Consider the following 18,203-nt stretch of genomic DNA (forward strand, 5'->3'; position numbering starts at 1 on the left):
CACACTGTTTGGGATCTTCCTCTCGCTGTTGCTCTCTCATCTGTTCAAGTCTCTGGCAGAAGATCAGATAGTAAGGAAGTCTAACAACACCAGGTTAAAGTCCAACAGGTTTATTTGGTAGCAAACACCACTAGCTTTCGGAGCGCTGCTCCTTCGTCAGGTGAGATAGCATAGATCAGATAGCAGCCTGTACAACTTTGTTCATTTCAAACTGAAGATAAAAGTGCAGGAAATCCTCACGAGGGAACTCCTCTATGCTGACCATGCTGCACTCACTCCCCACATGGAACAGTGCCTGCAGAGACTCGACAGGCTTGCGGCTGCTTGCTACAAATTCAGCCCAACCATCAGTCTCGAGGAAACTAACACCATGGACCAGGACATCAGGAATGCTCCATCCATTATCAATGACCACACTCTGGAGGTGGTTCATGAGTTCAACTACTTAATGGGCTCAGCCATTACCAGCAACCTGTCTCTCGATGCAGAAATCAGCAGGCACATTGGAAAGGTGTCTGCTGCTAGGGCGTGGGAAAATGGGGCACTCACATGGAACACAAAAGCTCGAGTGCTTCAAGCCAGTGTCCGCAGTATGATGCTCTACAACAGTGGACATGTGTCAGCTCAGAACAACACCTGAACGCAGTCCACCTTCACTGCCTCCGCGGATCCTCAATCTCAGGTAGCAGGGTCGCATTGCCAACAGCTAGCCAATGTCCCCAGTATGTACGCCACACTGAGCCAGCGGCACTCGAGGTGGCTTGGACATGTGCGCTGCCTGTCTCCAAGGATCCTCAAGGATGTATTGTACAGCGAGCTTGCCACCAGTACCAGACCTATTCACCACCTATCCCTTTGCTTCAAAGACATCTGCAAACGTGACATGGGTCTTGTAATATGGACCATACAGTAGTGAAGGAGGGAGCGAAAAGAAGCAAAGAGAAGAGATGCAACAGCTGGCAAGAGACATCCAGAGAGAGCCGGATGCTGCCAAACTGACCGGTGACCCATTGGCACACACCCATCGTCTCTGAGACAAGGATTGTCGAAAGGAGAAACTCCAACTCCCACAGCAGCAGGAGGAAGAGTGAATCTTCAGTAGAAGCAGTAGAAACATAGAAAGAAACATAGAAAAACTACAGCACAAAAACAGGCCCTTCGGCCCCACAAGTTGTGCCGAACATATCCCTACCTTTTAGGCCTACCTATAACCCTCCATCCTATTTAGTCCCATGTACTCATCCAGGAGTCTCTTAAAAGACCCTATTGAGTTTGCCTCCAGCACTGACGGCAGCCGATTCCACTCGCCCACCACCCTCTGTGTGAAAAACGTACCCCTAACATCTCCCCTGTACCTACCCCCCAGCACCTTAAACCTGTGTCCTCTCGTAGGAGACATTTCCACCCTGGGAAAAAGCCTCTGAGATTCCACCCGATCTATGCCTCTCAACATCTTATATACCTTCAGTAAACTGAAGGAAACCGGCTTCAGGAGCAGCAACAAGACAGACAGTGTAAACAGCTTCAGCGCACAGCCCACACCGCAGCTCTCACCGCAGCTCTCAGCATCAACAGTTTCCTTCCAGCAAGTGGCAATTCTTCTTGTGCCAACCAAATAAACCAAACAAACTCAACAACAAAGCAAGAAGGGCAGCCCCCAAAAGGAGGGAACCGCCCAAAACAAAAGACAACGCATAAAGGAAACTCAAAACCTCAAATTAAAATGTGATTAAAGGGGTCAATATTGCACCCAGCCCCTGCGGGGCGAGAGGAAGCTTTCAAGGATGCTGGTTCACCTTGATCAATCCAGTGAAACTGACCAATGGAAGTGTTGTTCGCACCCACCAGGAGGACATCTGTCTACATCCCGACTCAGACAGCAACAGTTCCAGAAGGAAATGCTGCTGTGGACGACAGGGAGTGGTTCCTGATGTACAAGGACTCTACTCCAGGAGAGAATGAAGGACAGTCATTCAGATACTCAGACTCTCAATCTATTCTTGCGGCCACAAGTGCAGCTCCAGAGACAAGCCTCCCAATGTCTGGAGTCACCTGTGGTACTGCGCAGGTCACAGTGTAGTCTCCAAGCTCCTGAAGGACTCACGTATAGTTGAGACATGAGTTTCATTATGTTTCTTCCTTTGAGGGAGATTGAAATTAGTGAGGGAGTATCGACTGTTCCTATTTATGTATCTAAATAGTCTTCATATTTGAATGTACTCAGGTCTCTCGTCACAAACGCCCCTCGCTCTGCAAACACCCGTCTTGCCACAAAAGCCCATCTCGCCACAAGCACCCACTCACCGTGCCCGGCCCCGCCACTGGTGCCGCGAGCACCCCTCTCACTATGCATAGCCCTGCCACGAGTGACGCTCTCACCCGCAAGCAACCCTGCTGCAACTCACCACGACGCGCCCCCATCACGGCAAAGTGCCACCTACCACAAACTCCCCCTCGATCTCCAAACATTTAAGTATCCCACTTCCTCGCTTTCCAATGCATGCGACAACTCCCAGTTATGGGAAGTTTATCCATCAAAGCATTAAGATGACAGTTGAAGTCCCCACCAATGGAGGAATTCGATGCTAATTCAGCAAAATCCATAAAGATTTTAGTAACAAAATAGGGCGAATAATTTGGGGGGGGATGTAGGGCATAGACATTATCAAAATGCTTTCCCCATTCAACAGCCCCTTAATCACATATCCCCCCTTATCCTTCTCACAGTTCTCCAATCTAACAGACACATTCTTACTCACTAAAACCAAACCCCTTGACTACTAGTTGAGAATGAGGCAAGAATCATCCACCCCACCCAGTCCCGCTTCAAAATCGGTGTTCCTGTCATCTAGATGAGTTTCCTGCAGCAAAGCTTTGTCAACTTTCTCCTTTTTAAGGAAGGACAAAATCTTTTTCCTTTTAAGAGGAAGATGTATCCCGTACATTCCAGAAGCAAATCTTCAAAGTAGCAGCTGCCACTGCTTATTCGGCCAAAGTGTGTGTCAGATATTGACACAAAGAAACTAGCTTACCCGCCAAAGATGTTCCCATCCTGTTCGGGCGTACGCCAAAACATACCCTGCCCCCATCTCCAGTTATACCAGATACTAGAACGTCTTTTTCTAGAACGCAAGACTTGTCTGCACTCTAGCAGGAACCAAACCCCACAAATACAAAAAACACTGCATCATTAGTTCTAACGGAGTTTTCCAAACCAAATGTGAGGTCCCATAGGACTACACCTACAAACATTCCATAATTACACCAAGTCTTTTACATCAAAAAAGAGACATGATATGTCACACGAAGTGTGGGTACAGAAAACCCTTTCCGCACTCTAACCTCTCCTATTAAGACTTAAGCCACTCGCCCACCTCCCAGCAGTGATGCTATTCATGTTTATCATGGTCAGAGCAAAAGGACACCATAAAACATGTATCACCATTATCAGCGTACAGATGTAAAGGAAGGAAGGATATTTTTTACACAGCCCGAGTGTTCTATAATCTGCACAACGGAATCCTGAGGAATGTTTTCCATTAAGGACAACTGCAAGTCCCTGCCAATCTGAAGGATAGAAATGAATTGTAATGATCACCCGTCAGAATAACCAATACCAACACAGAAGCAGGAGGGAGTTAGGCAGTCTGCCACTCCAAACTATTGCCTTCCGCAGAGCTAACAAAAGTCATGGCATTAGCCAGATTGTCGAACATCTTTATAGAGTTGTCACCCTCAGTGTAGCACAGTATAGGGTGGCACAGTGGTTAGTGCTGCTGCCTCACAGCGCTAGGGACCCGAGATCGATTCCTGGCTCGGGTGACGGTGTGTGGAGTTTGCACATTCTCCCCGTGTCTGTGGGTTTCCTCTGGGTGCTCCGGTTTCCTCCCACATTCTGAAAGACGTGCTGGTTAGGGTGCATTGGCCATTCTAAATTGTCCTCAGTGTACCCGAACAGGCACCGGAGTGTGGCAACTAGGGGATTTTCACAGTAACTTCATTGCAGTGTTAATGTAAGCCTTACTTGTGACTAATAAATAAACTTTAGTGCACCCTCAGTTGGGCACATTGCACTCCAATGGTTTTCAGTCTTCTAATTACAAAGTCCTTGTTCCTCTGTTGTATCGCCAAAAAGAAATCTTGAAAGAAAGAAAGACCTTTGCTCCATCATAGAGCAAAGCCCCACATCTCGCTGCCTCCAATACAGCAGTCACCAGCTGCAATGCCTTCGACAGTGCTGGATCGAGAGACGGTTCGAGAGTGCTGGATCGAGAGACGGTTCGAGTGTGCTGGATCGAGAGACGGTTCGAGTGTGCTGGATCGAGAGACGGTTCGAGTGTGCTGGATCGAGAGACGGTTCGAGTGTGCTGGATCGAGAGACGGTTCGAGTGTGCTGGATCGAGAGACGGTTCGAGTGTGCTGGATCGAGAGACGGTTCGAGTGTGCTGGATCGAGAGACGGTTCGAGTGTGCTGGATCGAGAGACGGTTCGAGTGTGCTGGATCGAGAGACGGTTCGAGAGTGCTGGATCGAGAGACGGTTCGAGTGTGCTGGATCGAGAGACGGTTCGAGAGTGCTGGATCGAGAGACGGTTCGAGAGTGCTGGATCGAGAGACGGTTCGAGAGTGCTGGATCGAGAGACGGTTCGAGTGTGCTGGATCGAGAGACGGTTCGAGTGTGCTGGATCGAGAGACGGTTCGAGAGTGCTGGATCGAGAGACGGTTCGAGAGTGCTGGATCGAGAGTGCTGGATCGAGAGACGGTTCGAGAGTGCTGGATCGAGAGACGGTTCGAGTGTGCTGGATCGAGAGACGGTTCGAGAGTGCTGGATCGAGAGACGGTTCGAGTGTGCTGGATCGAGAGACGGTTCGAGAGTGCTGGATCGAGAGACGGTTCGAGTGTGCTGGATCGAGAGACGGTTCGAGTGTGCTGGATCGAGAGACGGTTCGAGAGTGCTGGATCGAGAGACGGTTCGAGAGTGCTGGATCGAGAGTGCTGGATCGAGAGACGGTTCGAGTGTGCTGGATCGAGAGACGGTTCGAGTGTGCTGGATCGAGAGACGGTTCGAGTGTGCTGGATCGAGAGACGGTTCGAGTGTGCTGGATCGAGAGACGGTTCGAGTGTGCTGGATCGAGAGACGGTTCGAGTGTGCTGGATCGAGTGACGGTTCGAGTGTGCTGGATCGAGATACGGTTCGAGTGTGCTGGATCGAGAGACGGTTCGAGTGTGCTGGATCGAGAGACGGTTCGAGTGTGCTGGATCGAGAGACGGTTCGAGTGTGCTGGATCGAGAGACGGTTTGAGTGTGCTGGATCGAGAGACGGTTTGAGTGTGCTGGATCGAGAGACGGTTTGAGTGCTGGATCGAGAGACGGTTCGAGTGTGCTGGATCGAGAGACGGTTCGAGTGTGCTGGATCGAGAGACGGTTCGAGTGTGCTGGATCGAGAGACGGTTCGAGTGTGCTGGATCGAGAGACGGTTCGACAGTGCTGGATCGAGAGACGGTTCATTCACCAAGTCGCCATGTCGAGGAGTCGGCCCCACCCCAGTTGCTTCTGACTGCACTCTTTTGTCAATCATTTTCTTAATATTCCTCAGCATTTCATCACCAAGATTTAACAGTCGGTGACACGGCACGGCTGGCGAGCCCTCCCAAAGGACCAGTGGACAGCACTGTGGGCGAAGTGGCCGGAAGGGGTCAGTAAGAGCAGATTTGCTGACACCAGGGGGCAGCACGATAGCACAGTGGTTAGCACTGCTGCCTCACAGCGCCAGAGACCCGGGTTCAATTCCGGCCTCGGGCAAGTCGGTGCAAACTCAATGAAGCAAAGGCCTCCTTCTGCACTGTTGGGATTCTACGGTTCTAGAGCAAGGCTGGGAGGGGAAAGTGACAGGGAGGAGAAATCGCCCAACAGGAAAGATTAGCCCCACTTACATCACCCCACACTGTCCCCCCAGCAGACAGACTGGTGAGGAGATTAGGTGAGAGTGAAGGCTAGGATAGTTATCCATACGACGACAGCAGCGAGTGCCTCACAAGGCCCTTCAGAGGGTGCAAAGAGAGGCGCTGACACAAAGTGCTCCTTTGGCTTGGAAACACTTTGGGATGTTTTGAAACACAAGAATACAGGTTCTTTGAACAATCAGGTGCTACAAAAATTAAGGTTAAATTAGAGCTCCAATATCATTTATTTGAAATAAATTTCAAACACCAAATACTTTAATAAAAGCAAAATACTGTTGCGGATGCTGGAATCTAAAACAAGAACAGAAAATGCTGGAAAATCTCAGCAGGTCTGACAGCATCTATGGAGAGAGAATAGAGCCAATGTTTCGAGTCTGGATGACACTTTATCAGCAGTTCTGACAAAAGGTCACCCAGGCTCGAAACATTGTCTCTATTCTCTCTCCATAGATGCTGTCAGATCGGCTGAGATTTTCCAGCAATTTCTGCCAGATAGTTTAATGCTAATTGTGCAGACACAAAGAAATGGTTATCAAAAGGAGGTTCTGAAACCACACAACAGAGCATGAAAATACACGATCAAATAACACTGTCTCAGGATTGGCTGTGACAAACTATTTAGGAACAGGAGATGGCCATTCGGCCCCTCAAGTTCATTCTACCATTCTATCAGATCCCGACCCATCTCAACATCTTTTTCCAGCAGAAGAGGTTATAAGAAGATGATCATTGTTTAGCTTATCCTCATTGGGGGAATGAGACCAGACAAAAATCTGTTAAACATCACAATATCAGAAGAATTCTAAAATCTCATTCCAATTGTTTTTACAGATATTAGAGTCCCCTCCCCATCATCCTGCAGTTATCTGGACAGTCACTGATGTCAGTTTAATGGCTCAAACTATTAACATCAATTACAAAGACCTCACTGAAGCTGCATTAGACTCTCAGACTGTGACAGCTACCTCGAGCACCTTATCGTGTACTCAGCCCCATTTATCTCTCCCAACGCTACTACCTCGAGTTAGATTTGACTATTGTCACATGTATTAACATAGTGAAAAGCATTGTTTCTTGCACTCTATACAGACAAAGCATACCGTTCATAGAGAAAGAAAGGAGAGGGTGCAGAATGTAGTCTTACAGTCATAGCTAGGGTGTTGTGAAAGATCAACTTAATGCAAGGTAGGTCCATTCAAAAGTCTGACAGCAGCAGGGAAGAAGCTGTTCTTGAGTCGGTTAGTACCTCAGACTTTTGAATCTTTTTCCCAACGGAAGAAGGTGGGAGAGAGAATGTCCGGGGTGCGTGGGGTCCTTAATTATGCCGGCTGCTTTGCCGAGGCAACAGGAAGTGTAGACAGAGTCAACGGACAGGAGGCTGGTTTGCGTGATGGATTGGGCAACATTCATGACATTTTGTAGTTTCTTGCAGAGCAGGAGCCATACCAAGCTGTGATACATCTGGGGCATCTGTAAAAGTTGCTGAGAGTCGTAGCTGACCTGCCAAATTTCCTTAGTCTTCTGAGAAAGTAGAGGCGTTGGTGGGGCTTTCTCAACCATAGTGTCGGCATGGGGGGGACCAGTAGAGGTTGTTGATGATCTGCACACTTGAAGCTCTCGACCATTTCTACTTCACCCCCGTTGATGTAGACAGGGGCATGTTCTCCTTTACGCTTCCTGAAGTCGATGACAATTTCCTTCATTTTGTTAACATTGAAGGAGAGATTATTGTTGTCGCACCAGTTCACCAGATTCTCTATCTCATTCCTGTACTCTGTCTCATCATTGTTTGAGATCTGACCCACTATGGTGGTGACATCTGCAAACGTGAAAATCGGGTTGGAGGGGAATTTGGCCACACAGTCATAGGTGTATAAGGAGTATAGTTGGGGGCTGAGAACACAGCCTTGTGGGGCACTGGTGTTGAGGATGATCGTGGAGGAGTTATTGCCTATCCTTACTGATTGCGGTCTGTGGGTTAGGAAGTACAGGATCCAGTCGCAGAGGGAGGAGCCAAAGCCCAGGTCATGGAACTTGCAGATGAGTTTTGCAGGAACAATGGTATTGAGGACTGAGCTGTAGTCAATAAATAGCAGTCTGACATAGGTGTCTTTGTTATCTAGGTGTTTCAGGATTGAGTGCAGGACCAGGAAGATGGCGTCTGCTGTGGACCTGTTGCAGTGGTAGGTGAACTGTAGTGGATCCAGGCGGTCCAGGAGGCTGGGATTGATTCGTGCCACGACTAACCTTTCGAAGCACTTCATAATGATGGATGTCAGAGCCACCGGACGATAGTCATTAAGACACGCTGCTTGGCTTTTCTTTGGTTGCTGGGATGATGGTCATCTTGAAGCAGATAGGGACCTCAGATTGTTGTAAAGAGAGGTTGAAGATGTCTGTGAATGCCCCCGTCAGCTGATCCGTGCAGGATCTGAGCGCTCGTCCGGGTACCCCATCCGAGCCAGTCGCTTTCCGTGGGTTGACCTTCGAGAAAGCTGCTCTGACATCAGCAATGGTGACCCCAGATACAGGTTCACCCAGGGTTTCCAGGGTGGAGGGCATGCTCTCGCTGACCTCTTGCTCAAAACGGGTGTAGAATACATTGAGCTCATCAGGGACAGGTGCGTTGGAGCCGGCGATTTTACATGCCTTCATCCTGTAGCCTGTTATATCTTGCAGACCTTGCCATAGTCGACGGGGGTTCGTGTGGCTAGCCTGGGACTCTAGCTTGGTCTGGTACTGTCTTGTAGGTATCTTTGATGGATCTCCGTAGATCATATCTAGCTTTCTTGTATAGGTCAGGGTCACCTGACTTGAACGCCTCAAACCTGGACTTCAGCAGGCAGTGGATATCCATGTTCATCCATGGTTTCCGGTTGGGGAACACACGGATTTGCTTCTTTGGCACACAGTCTTCTACACACTTACTAATGAAGTCAGTTACTGTAGTGGCGTACTCGTTCAGGCTGGTCGCAGAGTTTTTAAATACTGACCGGTCCACTGACTCCAAGCAGTTCCATAGGAGATCATCCAATTCCTCAGACCAACATTGCATGACTTTCTTTGACGGATTCTCCCACTTTAGTTTTTATACCTTTAATGCAATAAAACATCCCAATGTGCTTCACAGGAGCATCATTATAATCTGTGACACTGAGCCACATAAGGAAATATTAGGTGAGGTGATCAAAAGCTTAGTTGAAGAGGTAGGTTTTAAGGAGAAGCGTGAGGTAGAGATGGTGGAGGTTTAGGGAGGGAATTCTGGAGCTTAAGGCCCCAGACAGCTGAAGGCAGGGCAGCAAACGGTGAAGTGATTGAAAGTTGGACAAGTGGCCAGAATTAGTGAAGTGTACAGATTTTGGAGAGTTGTGGGGTTGGAGGAGATCTCAGCGATGGAGAGATTTGAAAACATGCATGATAAATTTTTAAATCACGATATTACTTGACCAAGAACCAATGTAAGTGAGCGAGCACAGAGCTGACAAGGAACAGGACTCGTTGCAAGTTAAGACAGAGAGCAGGTCAGTCAGCAGTACATTGGAATAGTCAAGTCCAGTGGTAACAAATCGACGAATGATGTTATGAAAACTATACTTACCTTAATGCTGAGAGCAGAAGTTAGGAACCTCAACTCCCATCAAAGCTCACACTTTCCACATGTGCAGTCCAGGAGTGGGCTGCACACGCGCAGTTCTGCATCGTAAGATCTTCAGGCCCAGCGTGCCTGCGCATAAAGAAATGGAAAACAGCATAAAAACTCCAGCCAGGTGACCAGGAGCAGAGTGCCACGGAAGACTCGTGTTGCAGCTTGAGGACGGGGGGAGATCCCAACGAGAGTCTCAGAGAGGCAACAGGGACAGGCAGAGATCCCAGTTCAATTAAGAGAGGAGTAAAGAATAAAGTCCCCAAACAGGCTGCAGGTCGCAGACGACAACTGGAGGTTGGTGATTCTGTGTTGTGGGCTGTTGGGGTGAAGGTACCGCTTTGGAGCGGCAGGAATCTGCTTCGCACAACCAAACCAAAGAGCTGAAGTTGCATTTGAGAATTGAGGTTTTTTTGGTATGAGCAGTTTTTAATTAGTTTGCAAGTCTGTGCAAGAGAATTAGTTTCTTCGTCCTTGGACAGAGACATAATGACCTCTTCCTTCTTGGCCTGTAGATGTTCTTCATGGCATTTACCAGCTTCCTTGGCCCTGGTTCTGCGAGCTTCAGCCTGGTCAGCCTGTAGCTTCTTGTGAGCCTTGTCTGCCTTCAGTTTGTGAATGTGTTGCAGCAAGATACATTTATTCTTGAAGGCATTGCTCTTCACCTTCAGATTTGACTTATTATTGCTACATGTATTAGTATACAGTGAAAATTATTTTCTTGCCCACCATACAGAAAAAACATCTCATTCATAAAGTACATCGGGGAGAAGGAAAAGGAGAGGGTGCAGAATGTAGTGTTGTAGTTACCGATAGGATATAGAAAAAGATCAGCTTAATATATGGTAGGTCCATTCAAAGGTCTGATGGCAGCAGGACACTGCAGATACGGTAGTCTGAAACAGAGAACAGAGCCAACAGAAAATACTGGAAAACTCTCTCCACAGATGCTGTCAGACCTGCTGTTTTCTCCAGCATTTTTTGACAATGAATAGGAATCTGACGTAAGTGTCCTTGTTATCCAGGTGTTCCAGGGTTGCGTGTACAGCCAGGGAGTTAACATCTGATGGGGACCTGTTGCAGCGGGAGACAAACTGTAGTGGAGCCAGGCAATCTGGGAGACCGGAATTGATGTGTGCCATGAATAATCTTTCAAAGTACTTCATAATGATGGATGTCAGAGCCACCGGGCAGTAGTCGTTAATGCACACTGCCTGACTTTTCTTTGGAAACAGGACGATGGTCGTCTTCTTGAAGCAAATAGAGACCTTGATTTGATTTATTATTGTTACACGTATTAGCATACAGTGAAAACTATTGTTTCTTGCGTGCTATTCAGACAAAGCATACCGTTCATAGGGAAGAAACTGAGAGAATGCAGAATGTAGCGTTACAGTCATAGCTAGGGTGTAGAGAAAGACCAACTTAATGCAAGGTAGGTCCATTCAAAAGTCTGACGGCAGCAGGGAAGAAGCTGTTCTTGAGTGACCTCAGACTTTTGTATCTTTTTCCCGACGGAAGGTGGTGGATGAGAGAATGTCTGGGGTGTGTGGGGTCGTTGATTATGCTGGCTGCTTTTCCGAGGCAGCGGGAAGTGTAGACAGAGTCAATGGATGGGAGGCTGGTTTGCGTGATGGATTATTCACGACTTTTTGTAGTTTCTTGCGGTCTTGGGCAGAGCAGGAGCCATACCAAGCTGTGATACACCCAGAAAGAATGCTTTCTATGGTGCATCTATAAAATCAGAGGCATCTCAGATCAGAGTAAGGAGAACCTGTAATACACGTGGTGATCGATCTTAGACTCTCTGCAACTGTGAAGCAGACGCCTCAGAATTCTCATTCTCCTCACCGAGGCCAGTTTCGCCAGCATGCAGAGATAAGCAGTACCCTTTTGTTGACCAGTGCCCACACGCCAGCCCTTCCTGTATACAAAGGGTGTTCTTCCTGCATCGAGCATGCAAGTTTATAGTCACAGACTTGGGGATAATCAGACCATCTTTAACTAATTTTTGATCTGTTGACAGGAATTGGTATTGGTAATCGCTTTGTTTCACTGGGATGCAGCCATACCATCTTCTTGCCACAACGCACAACACCGAAGACCAGCCTCTTCTGAAGCTTGAGCATATTCATGGTTACTCCGCACCTGGAAATCCACGGGAATGGATTCTCGGAAGATGAGACTGAAACCCTGCAAGGTGGGCCATTGTTGATACCATCCGAGTTGGAGTGACACTTGGAGAGAATTCCCAGGTTAGATCCTCCAAGGTGAAGACTGGAATCCCTCGTGAGAGAGTCAAAGTTCCAGTGAGATTGGTTGACTCAGTATTACTGACATCTGGGTGGGTTTTTGGGAAATCCATGAACTGTGTCTTCGTCACATTCACCATTAATTGTACAATGTGGTGTGTTTGACCACAATTGGTTTAATTCACAAGTATCTCACACTTAACCGAGTTTAAGACAGGTATTGTAAATTGTTTTATCTCTCTGACCTTGTATCTTAAAGTTTATTTTTGTTGGTTCAAAACTCTTGGAACTATATGACTTTTTTCATTGAGCAAATGTCTTGAATCCCAAACTGTGTCTACTGCCCCTAGCCAAATCTTAACAACGTGGGGTTCTGGTCCAGGAACATAATCACAGCATTGCGCAGAATTAGCCAGAACACGATATTTCTCTTCCTCTCGGTCACATGTAGTTAATTTCTGGGATATCTCGACTGTGTGAGAAATGCAGAGACAGAGGATGAAGCTTCCTTCCACACTTAACTCTTGGTTGCACTATCTAGCAAATATGCTGCCCAAATTACATCAACATCAAAGCTATGGTAGACACCGTATTGCATATTCGCAATGTGGTGCAGCAGGTAAATTCTCACTCTTGCACAAGAGGGTTCAGGAGACTTGAGCCCACAATGCCAGCCACGCTCCCAGCGCAGCGCTGTGGAAGGGACGCAGTCCAAAGTGCCATCCTCCAGACAAGACATAGAACTGAGTCCCCATCTTCCCTCTCAGGTGGGGGGCAAAGATTCCACGGCATTCCAAGAACAGCGGGAGAATCTTCCCAGACAATATTTTATCCCTCAACCAACATGACTGGAACTGACTGCGGGATTACAGGGCAAGGCCCAGGTGGGATTGTGGTTGGTACAGGCTCGATGGGTCGCATGGCCACCTTCTGCACTGTATGGAGTCTATGATCCATAGAATCCCAACAGTGCAGAAGGCGGCCATTCGGCCCATCGAGCCTGCACCAACCACAATCCCACCCAGGCCCTATTCCCGTAACCCCACATATAAACCCTGCTGATCCCCTTGACACGAGGGTCAATTTAGCATGGCTAATCAACCTAACCCGCACATCTTTGGACTGTGGAAGGAAACCAGAGCACCCGGAGGAAACCCACGCTGACACAGGGAGAACGTGCAGACTCCACACAGACAGCGACCCAAGCTGGGAATCGAACCTAGGTCCCTGGCGCTGTGAGGCAGCAGTGCTAACCGCTGTGCCTGATGGTGATGACTGCCTGATCACGACCACAGGTGGGAGCTTGCTGTGTAAAGCGTGGTCACCTTTCCTGCAACCATATTTCAGAAAGTACTGTGTGGATAGTCAAGCATCTTTTGTGGGGGGGGGGGTTAAGGTCATGTTAGAGGAATCCAAGCTCTTTACCACCCAATGCAATATCAATAAACAATAGCAGTAATGTGCAGTTGCTAAGAAGTTGACACTGCAGCACCCTGGGCTTTTCCAGCAGCAATGTGAATCAATCCTGTGGAAAGCTTTGTGAGGGGGGGAAATGTTGCCTGTTTTACAGCAGTCACTCGCACTGCCTGCACTCACTCACCGTCCAGGGAGACGAACTGCCCCACGGCCGAGGAGCCGCCGCCGCTGTTCTCCACGAACTGGACCTCGGACACGATGATGTTGTCCTCCAGCACCGAGCCGCAGGCCGTGCACACCGCATCGCCCCGGGCCTGGTCAATGTCGATATCGGTGCAGCCGCAGGTGCGGCAAACCCGGGAGCTGGACATGGCGGCGCCTCACAAACCAGCCCCAAGGATGATAATAATCTCCAAACACACCCACACCGGGGCTGACCCCCAACCCTCAGGCCGGCCCGGGGCCGCGCCGGCTCGGACGCTGCCCCCAGGAAAGCCCGAGGCTTCTTCTGGGCCTAGGCCGGGGGAGGCGGTAACCGGCTCCGGGGTTTATTTACAGATGGGAGCCGGGGAATCTCTCCGGCCTCCCGCCTCTCTCTGTCGGTGTCGGGCTCCGGCTCCACTATCCCGGTCCGGGTCCGGGTCCAGCTCCGCTCCCTCAGCCCCGGTCCCGCTCCGCTCGGCCGCCGCAGCCAGACTGAGCCGGCGGCCCGGAACCGCCCATTCACCGCCTGGCACGGGGGGTGCGGCGGGAGGCTGTGAATAACAGAGGCAGAAATAAAAGACATTCCTCAATAAAGTGCAGCCCACACTTTCCACCCTGAATAAATAATATTTATTGGAATATCTATCCCTATAAACAGCCGCTAATCCGTGTGGAAATTATTAATAATAAATTATTATTCTCCCCCTCTCCCCTGTCCAGATCCTCGTTACCAAGGTCCAGGGAGCACGCTGGACAAACCCACGTGCTGCTATTTAAAGGGGCCGCACTGTCAAAGACAACATCTCACCTCCAGACTTGACCATTGATTTGATTTATTATTGTTGCAAGTATTACTTATACAGTGAAAAGTATTGTTTCTTGCCCGCTATACAGACAAAGCATACCGTTCATAGAGAAGGAAACGAGAGAGTGCAGAATGTAGCGTTACAGCCATAGCTAGGGTGTAGAGAAAGATCAACTTAATTCAAAGTAAGTCCATTCAAAAGTCTGACAGCAGCAGGGAAGAAGCTGCCCTTGTGTCAATTGGTACGTGACCTCAGACTTCTGTATGTTTTTCATGACAGAAGAAGGTGGAAGAGAGGGGTGCGTGGTGTCCTTGATTATGCTGGCTGTTTTTCCGAGGCAGCGGGAAGTGTAGACAGAGTCAATGGATGGGAGGCTGGTTTGCGTGCTGGACTGGGCTACATTCACAACCCTTTGTAGTTTCTTGCGGTCTTGGTCAGAACAGGAGCCATACCAAGCTGTGATATAATCAGAAGGGATGCTTTCCAATGTGCATCTGTAAAAATTGATGAGGGCCATAGTGGACAGGCCGAAATTCCTTTGCCTTCTGAGAAAGTAGAGGCGTTGATGGGCTTTCTTCACAATAGCATCTGCATGGAGGGACCAGGACAGATTGTTGGTAATTTGAACACCTAGAAATTTGAAGCTCTTGACCATTTCCACTTCATCAACTTTGATGTAGAACAGGAGCATGTTCTCCACTATGCTTCCTAAAGTATTCCACTGCAGCCCTGTAAAGAGAGAACATGCTGGAAATACTCAGCAGGGCAGTCAGCACCCATGCAGAGTGAGAGGAAAGCAGTTGGCGTCTCATGTCTGTTACCGACCATCAAGCCTGTGAAACGATGCCTCGAGCCCTTCGAGGCCTTGTCATTCTTCGATAGGATCATGACTGATTTTGAGCATCAGCTCCACCATCCGGCACGACTCCCATATCCCTTCATTCCCTTAATACCCAGAAATCCAACGAGATTGGTTCCGGGAATGAAGGGCTACAGTTACGTGCACAGGTAGCAGGAACAGAGGGTGGCCCGTGAGCCATCAGCATGCTTCCATCTACACAAGGTGATGGACATTGCGACCAATCCATTGAGCATGGGGTGGCTTCATATAGTGCACTTCTGCTCATGACTGAAGAGACTAATACATGAGAGGCAGATTCTGCCGCTTATTATTGTAGCTTATTCTTAGTGCTGGCACCTGTTGTCAAGTTTCTGTAGCCATTGGTCATCATGATTACATATTCTGGCCATAGGTAATGTTGCTATTTTCCTCTGTCATCGGCTAGTGTCTGGGCTGAGAACTTCCATGAAGCATAAAGATGAGTTCAGTGTGTAGGATGGTTCCATACTGTGGGGGTCAAGAGCAATCATTCTGCTCCTGGTCATTTGTAAATCTCGCATGAAGTTCATGAGGCTCATCCAGGTGCTTCTCGAATGAAATGTTTAGACGGGTCATATGTGACTAGTGCGATTGACGGAGGGGAACCGGTGGATGCGGTGTTTTTGGATTTCCAAAAGGCGTTTGATAAGGTGCCTCTCAAAAGGTTGCTGAAGAAGATTGGGTCACACGGAGTTGGGGGTAGGGTGTTAGCGTGGATTGGGGATTGGCTATCCGACAGGAAGCAGAGAGTTGGAATAAATGGGTGCTTTTCTGGTTGGCGGATGGTAACTAGTGGCGTGCCGCAGGGATCGGTACTGGGGCCTCAACTATTTACCATTTATATAGATGATCTGGAGGAGGGGACTGAGTGTAGGGTAACAAAGTTTGCAGACGACACAAAGATAAGTGGAAAAGTGAATCGTGTGGAGGGCGTAGAAGGTCTGCAGAGAGATTTGGACAGGCTGAGTGAGTGGGCGAGGATCTGGCAGCTGGAGTATAACGTTAACAAATGCGAAGTTATTCACTTTGGAAGAAATAATAGCAAACTGGATTATTATCTAAATGGAAAGAAATTACAACATGCTGCTGTGCAGAGGGACCTGGGGGTCCTTGTGCATGAGACGCAAAAACCCAGTCTGCAGGTGCAACAGGTGATCAAGAAGGCAAATGGGATGTTGGCCTATATTGCAAGGGGGATAGAATATAAAAGCAGAGATGTCTTGCTGCATCTGTACAGGGCATTGGTGAGGCCGCAGCTGGAATACTGTGTGCAGTATTGGTCCCCTTATTTGCGGAAGGATATATTGGCCTTGGAGGGAGTACAGAGAAGGTTCACCAGGTTGATACCAGAGATGAGGGGTGTTGATTATGAGGAGAGACTGAGCAGATTGGGTTTGTACTCGTTGGAATTTAGAAGGCTGAGGGGGGATCTTATAGAGACCTATAAGATAATGAAGGAGCTGGATAGGGTAGAGGTGGAGAGATTCTTTCCATTTAGAAAGGAAACTAGAACTAGAGGGCACAGCCTCAAAATAAAGGGGGGTCAGTTTAGGACAGAGTTGAGGAGGAACTTCTTCTCTCAGAGGGTGGTGAATCTCTGGAATTCTCTGCCCACTGAAGTGGTGGAGGCTACCTCGTTGAATATGTATAAATCACGGATAGATGGATTCCTGATCGGTAAGGGAATTAGGGGTTATGGGGATCAGGCGGGTAAGTGGAACTGATCCACTTCAGATCAGCCATGATCTTATTGAATGGCGGGGCAGGCTCGAGGGGCTAGATGGCCTACTCCTGCTCCTATTTCTTATGTTCTTATATGTTTGGTGGACTAATATGGATCAGGAAGGTCATAGAATCCATACAGTGCAGAAGGAGGCCATTCGGCCCATCAAGTCTACACCGACCACAATCCCACCCAGGCTCTTTTCCCGTAACCTCACATATTTCCCCTGCTAATCCCCTGACACTAAGGAGCAATTTACCATGGCCAATCCACCTAACCCGCACATCTTTGGACTGTGGGAGGAAACCGGAGCAACCGGAGGAAAGCCACTCAGACACGGGGAGAATGTGCAAACTCCACACAGACAGTGACCCAAGCCGGGAATCGAACCCAGGTCACTGGCGCTGTGAGGCAGTAGTGCTAACCACTGTGCCACCCTAAAGGGCAGGTGACAAAAGTGTTAGTGAGGGATCACTTTGGGACCAGTGACCATAATTCTATTAGTTTTAAGATAGCTATGGAGAATGATAGATCTGGCCCAAAAGTTAAAATTCTAAATTGGGACAAGGCCAATTTTGATGGTATTAGACAGGACCTTTCAAAAGTTGATTGGGGGGGGTGCAGTCTGTTGGCAGGCAAAGGGACAGCTGGTAAGTGGGAGGCTTTCAAAAGTGTGTTAATCAGGGTTCAGGATAAGCACATTCCTCTTAGAGAGAAGGGCAAAGCTGGTAGAAATCGGGAACCCTGGATGCCTCGGATATTGAGGCCCTGGTCAAGAAGAAGAAGGAGGCATATGACATGCCTTGGCAGCTGGGATCAAGCGGATCCCTTGAAGAGTACAGAGGGTGTCGAAGTAGAGTTAAGAAAGAAATCAGGAGGGCAAAAAGGGGACACAAGATTACTTTGGCAGATAAGACAAAGGAGGATCCAAAGAGCTTCTAAAATACATAAAGGGCAAAAGAGTAACTATGGAGAGAGTAGGGCCTCTTAAGGATCAACAAGGTCATCTATGTGCGGATCCACAAGTGATGGGTGAGATCCTAAATGAATATTTCTCATCAGTATTTATTATTGAGAAAAGCATGGATGTTAGGGAACTTGGAGAAATAAATAGTGATGTCTTGAGGAGTGTATATATAACAGAGAAGGAGGTGCTGGAAGTCTTAAAGCCCATCAAGGTAAATAAACCCCTGGGACCTGATGAAAGGTATCCTGGGAGGCTAGGGAGGAAATTGCGGGTTCCCTAGCAGAGATACTTGAATCATCGACAGCCACAGGTGAGGTGCCTGAAGATTGGAGGATCGCAAATGTTATGCCT

General features: G+C 48.4%; 1 protein-coding gene and 1 pseudogene across 3 annotated transcripts in view; both read right to left on the reverse strand.

Annotated features, from left to right (window-relative positions):
- The window catches only part of brf1b (BRF1 general transcription factor IIIB subunit b), a 354,849-nt gene extending 340,849 nt beyond the window's left edge, over positions 1–14,000 (reverse strand). For 2 of the 3 annotated variants that reach the window (XM_078234524.1, XM_078234526.1), the window contains exon 1: positions 13,457–14,000. In XM_078234524.1, coding sequence (XP_078090650.1) covers positions 13,457–13,643 — 187 coding nt within the window. In that variant the 5' untranslated portion in view covers positions 13,644–14,000. The remainder of the gene's footprint in view (positions 1–13,456) is intronic. The other variant, XM_078234525.1, reaches the window with a different exon arrangement.
- LOC144506880 (large ribosomal subunit protein eL19 pseudogene) lies at positions 9,589–11,739 on the reverse strand (annotated as a pseudogene).
- Positions 14,001–18,203: the final 4,203 nt, after the last annotated feature.

The sequence above is a fragment of the Mustelus asterias genome, chromosome 18 (assembly GCF_964213995.1).
Source record: "Mustelus asterias chromosome 18, sMusAst1.hap1.1, whole genome shotgun sequence".
Classification (NCBI taxonomy): domain Eukaryota; kingdom Metazoa; phylum Chordata; class Chondrichthyes; order Carcharhiniformes; family Triakidae; genus Mustelus; species Mustelus asterias.